This window comes from Nematolebias whitei, chromosome 19 (assembly GCF_014905685.2).
Source record: "Nematolebias whitei isolate Nwh7 chromosome 19, NemWhi1, whole genome shotgun sequence".
NCBI lineage: Eukaryota > Metazoa > Chordata > Actinopteri > Cyprinodontiformes > Rivulidae > Nematolebias > Nematolebias whitei.
The window spans coordinates 16,561,758-16,566,341 of record NC_056516.1 but is presented as its reverse complement, the minus strand read 5'-3'; the positions used below and the strand labels follow the sequence as shown (position 1 = coordinate 16,566,341).

Sequence of the window (4,584 nt, the reverse complement as noted above, 5' to 3'; positions counted from 1 at the left end):
TATGTTATGGTAGCATACTTTACCTACATTTTACCTAATTTTGTGGCCCTTTGACTCAATAAAAATTTAAAATCATCTCCTGGGGGAAATGTTGCCTACATGTGGTTTAAACCCACAGCTACTCTGTAAATGCCATAAACTTGCAGTCCTATTACTAAATCTCCTAACCCCTTTGACTTCTGTATTACATAATTTGTCTTGGACTTCACCTACATTTAACATTCAGTTCTACCTAATTTTACTCTACTGACATTTTCATCTCAACAATATTCAACATCACACCTGACCTTTCCAGCCCTCCTCAATCTTGTGCTCTCACTGATTTTTCAATAAGATCAGCTCATTCCACCTGAGAACACCGATATGATCTACAAGCCTGTAATCAAGGATCCAATTACCTCTCCTTATCCAAATACTGAGTCTCTGCTGCTCTTTAGATCAGATCATACCAGTGACCTATGAGCCTTCTTAGAAAACATGCAAACAGATACTTTCCCTCCTGGCTTAATTACTTTCAGTGCTGTTCTGCTTTTCTATGTTCTTATTTTACCTCTTTGGATCACGTCCTTCTTTAATGCATATGGAGGCTTATCCTATCACTCTTTCCTTGAGCACATACTCCTTTCACTTCTACTTTCATGACTTTTGAACTGTTTAATCGTGAGCTTGGAAACAAACTGAAAACCCACATATTGACCAAAATCTTACGTACAAAATGTATCAATACTACCTTCAATGTTCCTAACATAATGAACTTGAACATTTCACAGAAAATGGCGTAGTGAAAAGTAAACCCTGTTCCTGTCTTTTCCCAGACCTCTTCATCGAGAGGTTTTGTATGACGGGCGGCAGCAGTCCCATAGGTTACCTGAAGGCCTGGCATACTGACCTCTACCTGTCTGCAGATGCTGAGAAGGTCAGGGAGGCGCTGGCTGAAGGTGAACATGCACTGCTGGACATACATTCTTTCAGTACCACAAAGGCAATCTGTAAAATGTTACGTACAAATATCACAACATTTGTGATTACTTCATTCAGTGGTTACCTGTAGAAAGGCTAAACATATATCATCTAAACTTTTGGCAGCAGCAAACTAAGTCTCTTTGAGGTGATTCTGAATCACAATTAGAATCAGAATCAGAATAATTTTTATTATCATTGTACCGAAATACAGTGAGATTATGTTCGTAGAGTCGTCCGAAAGACGGGCGGAGTGCACGTTGCTGCTGCTCCTTGAGAGCGCGGCCCCTTATCCTTTTTCAGAATACTTTTTAGATAGAAAAAAGTATTAGTATTACTGATCACAAATAATCAAAAATATGACAATATACTGTATTATTTTCATCTGTTGCTTTTTACAGATGTACTTCAAACCGTAAAAGAGCCAGAACAAAGTAGAAAAGCATGTGAAAGCCAAGAATATACCCAGAGGTTTTTATTATGATCTGATTTTCTCATATAAAAATGAAAGCAACAAAGTCCATGCTCAGTAATCCATGAATATAATCCAACATTTTTCAGTCAGGTCATCTGGACAGTTTAATAAAAATGAAAGGTTTAATTCATTCAACCTTTATTTATTCGGTTTAGTCCCATTGAGCCTCGGGGACTCATTTACAAGAAAGTCCTGAATTTTAACAAAGAGTGACGACAACAGTGGACAAAAAAACAACAGTAGACAATCATAAATGAAAGCATACAAATTGAGAAGAACAAATGAAAGAAAATGGTATTAAAACAACAAAACTAAAACAGCTAGATTGTAAAATGATGTAGAAAACTAAAAACAGAAACATGTCTGCATGTCGGCCAGACTTCAGGGGTATCTGAGGCAGGCTTGAAACACAAGAGTCAGGGTGGCTTCTGGGTAATACCAGATGGCTAGGCCTCAGACTGACGAAGCCTCTTGGATGAGGGGCGAAACGTTTCTTTTTAACAAAAAAACGAAGTCCAGATGACATGATTCAACCTTTTTTGTTGTTATATACCTGGATGACTGAGAAAACAAACTTTATGTCTGCATTGGTTTTTGCCAGGAACTTAGCAGATGTTTAAAGCCACTTAGAGAGGCCAAGGTCGAGAGCTTCAGATCTTTTTGCAAGATATTCCAGGAAACAGGAGTGGAGTAGACGAAGGTCCTTTTACCTAGTTCAGTCCTCATTGAAGGAACACTGCAGGTAATAATGTCCTGAGCGCGCACGCTGTAGCTGCACTCACAGAATGAATAATCATCAGTTGGTGCTGATCCTATTTTCAGGAGAAATATAATCAAAAGTTGGTACAACATTGGTATCTGTAAAACCGTGCACTACAGGCAGGAACACTAAAGTAATGGGGTTTCTAGTGGGAAGGTTTAGTTGATGAGTTAAAATGCAGAGTTCAAAGTTCAGCAATGAAAAGTGAATGATGCAATGAGAACTTTATACAACAATCGCTGCATTCTTGGAATCCCGTTTAACAAAAGCTCATTTTACACATCTGTGCATTGTGTTTGTGTGCAGGCATTGCAGCGGCCACCATGTTTATGCCTGAGAAGCTGACAGAGGTGTCAGAGTCTCAGCTGAGAGTGGCGTTCGACGGTGACGCCGTCCTCTTCTCGGATGAGTCTGAGCGTATATTCAAAGCCCACGGGCTGGACAAATTCTTCGAACATGAAAGGGAGAATGAAGACACTCTACTGGATCATGTTTGTATAATTTACATCATATTTTCACTCAGTCATTGCCGTTTATGTCATGTATTCTTCTGGAAACCATCATTTCCCCCACACTTGTTCCATGTAAGAGACTACAGAAATGTATTTCTTTCTCAAATCAGTTTTAATAAGAGATCCAACCTATCCAGTCCAATCAACTCCAACATTGTTTGTAAGTCACTTGAAAGTGGACCAAAGTGCTGCACAGAGCCAACATTGAAACACGACTCACATAAAACTATCAAAAACAGTGAATTAAAACCAATCAGTTCAAACAATAAAATCAAAACAAACATTAAAATACATAAAATTGAAAAATCACATAAAAGTTTAAGACACAAGTTCTTTAAAAATTGTTAAATCCAATGAAAAGAGGTGGATTTTAAGGACAAGTTTTAAACAGAGATAATGAAGGTTGGATGAATGGTTCCAGTGGTAGAATTCAAAGATTTGGGCTGTCAGCTGCTCTTAAAAAGATTATCAATAAACTGTTAACTGTGTTGCTCTACAACCACAACCAATGTTTTTTGTGATACAGATACATAAACTGAGGCATTAAAAAAATAGAAGAAAACAAAACACACACAGTAGAAACAAACTCTCAGAGATTGTCAGGATGTGCAGCAGAACTGCTGGCCTAGCCCTACAGAACCTTATTGAACTACACAAGGTGAGGTCATTGAACAAGGCCAGACTGATTCTGGCAGATCCTGATCACCACTCCGTGGTGAGTTCAGGTTGCTTCCATCTGGACGCAGGTATCTGCAGCCCAGATGTAGGAGAAACAGACTGATCAACTCATTCATGCCTGAAGTGATCAGGCTTCTCAGTGAACATTGATGCCTTCCGTATTGTTATTTTAATGTCTTAATGTCTTGTGTAGTATGGATGTTTTATATCTCGACTGACTGTGAAACTAATTGCACCTCAGGGATAATAAAGTTACTTGAACTTGAAGTTGTAGAACTGAAATAAAACTCTGTCCCCGACCTCTCCTTTTCTACAGGGTCCCCTGAAAGGCTTCTTGGAGGCACTGGGGAAGCTTCAGAAAAAGTTTTATGCTAAAGGCCAACGCCTGGACTGTCCAATCCGCACCTACCTGGTCACCGCTCGGAGCGCAGCAAGTTCTGGGATTCGAGCACTAAAGACGCTCCGGGCCTGGGGGTTGGAGATCGACGAGGCATTGTTCCTTGCAGGTGCACCCAAAGGCCCGATGCTAGAGAAGATCAGGCCTCACATCTACTTCGATGATCAGATGTTTCATGTGGAGGGAGCAGCAGAGATGGGCACCGTCGCTGCCCATGTTCCTTATGGCGTTGCACAGAAATGTAACACCGCACAGAAAACGAGTGTGGGGAAGTAAAAGGACAGGACTTTCTATGCCAGTGACATAGAAAAGGGAATGGATTGGAAAACATCTTTTGGGAGAAACGAAAGGTTGAATAAGTGTGAAGCTTAACTTATATTATGAAATGTTTTGAAGTCAAAGGTCAAGAAGAGGTCTGGAACCTGAGGTGGCCTGAACAACAATGTGAATGTCAGTTTAGTCTCCTGTCTGCTGATGGGGGTTTGCAACATTTGATTCTCGTAGGTCTTGTACAGCTGTTCAGATGGATGATGGTTTCAGTATTTCTCTCAGATTTCTTTTGTCTTCCAAAAACCTACTTCAGTTCTGTGATGCTGGAAGACACTAAATTAGCTTCACTGACTCCTCAAGTAAACCACTTCAATGAATGTTGTTCAGAGTTGAGCTATAAGCACAAAACAAATACATTTGATATAAGTGATGCACTGTAGCAAAAAAGAGTCAACATAGTCTGTCAATCGTTTTAAAGTTTGACTTAACAAAAAAATGTAAAAAGTAGAGAAATGTACAGTATTCTGAATGT

At 39.6% G+C, this 4,584-nt stretch overlaps 1 protein-coding gene across 2 annotated transcripts in view; it reads left to right on the top strand.

Moving 5' to 3' along the window:
• The window catches only part of nt5c1aa (5'-nucleotidase, cytosolic IAa), a 24,716-nt gene extending 20,540 nt beyond the window's left edge, over positions 1–4,176 (top strand). For both annotated transcript variants that reach the window (XM_037692758.1, XM_037692756.1), the window contains exons 5-7: positions 816–938; positions 2,502–2,686; positions 3,702–4,176. In XM_037692758.1, the coding sequence (XP_037548686.1) occupies positions 816–938; positions 2,502–2,686; positions 3,702–4,058 (665 nt within the window). In that variant the 3' untranslated portion in view covers positions 4,059–4,176. The remainder of the gene's footprint in view (positions 1–815; positions 939–2,501; positions 2,687–3,701) is intronic.
• The last annotated feature ends 408 nt before the right edge of the window (positions 4,177–4,584 follow it).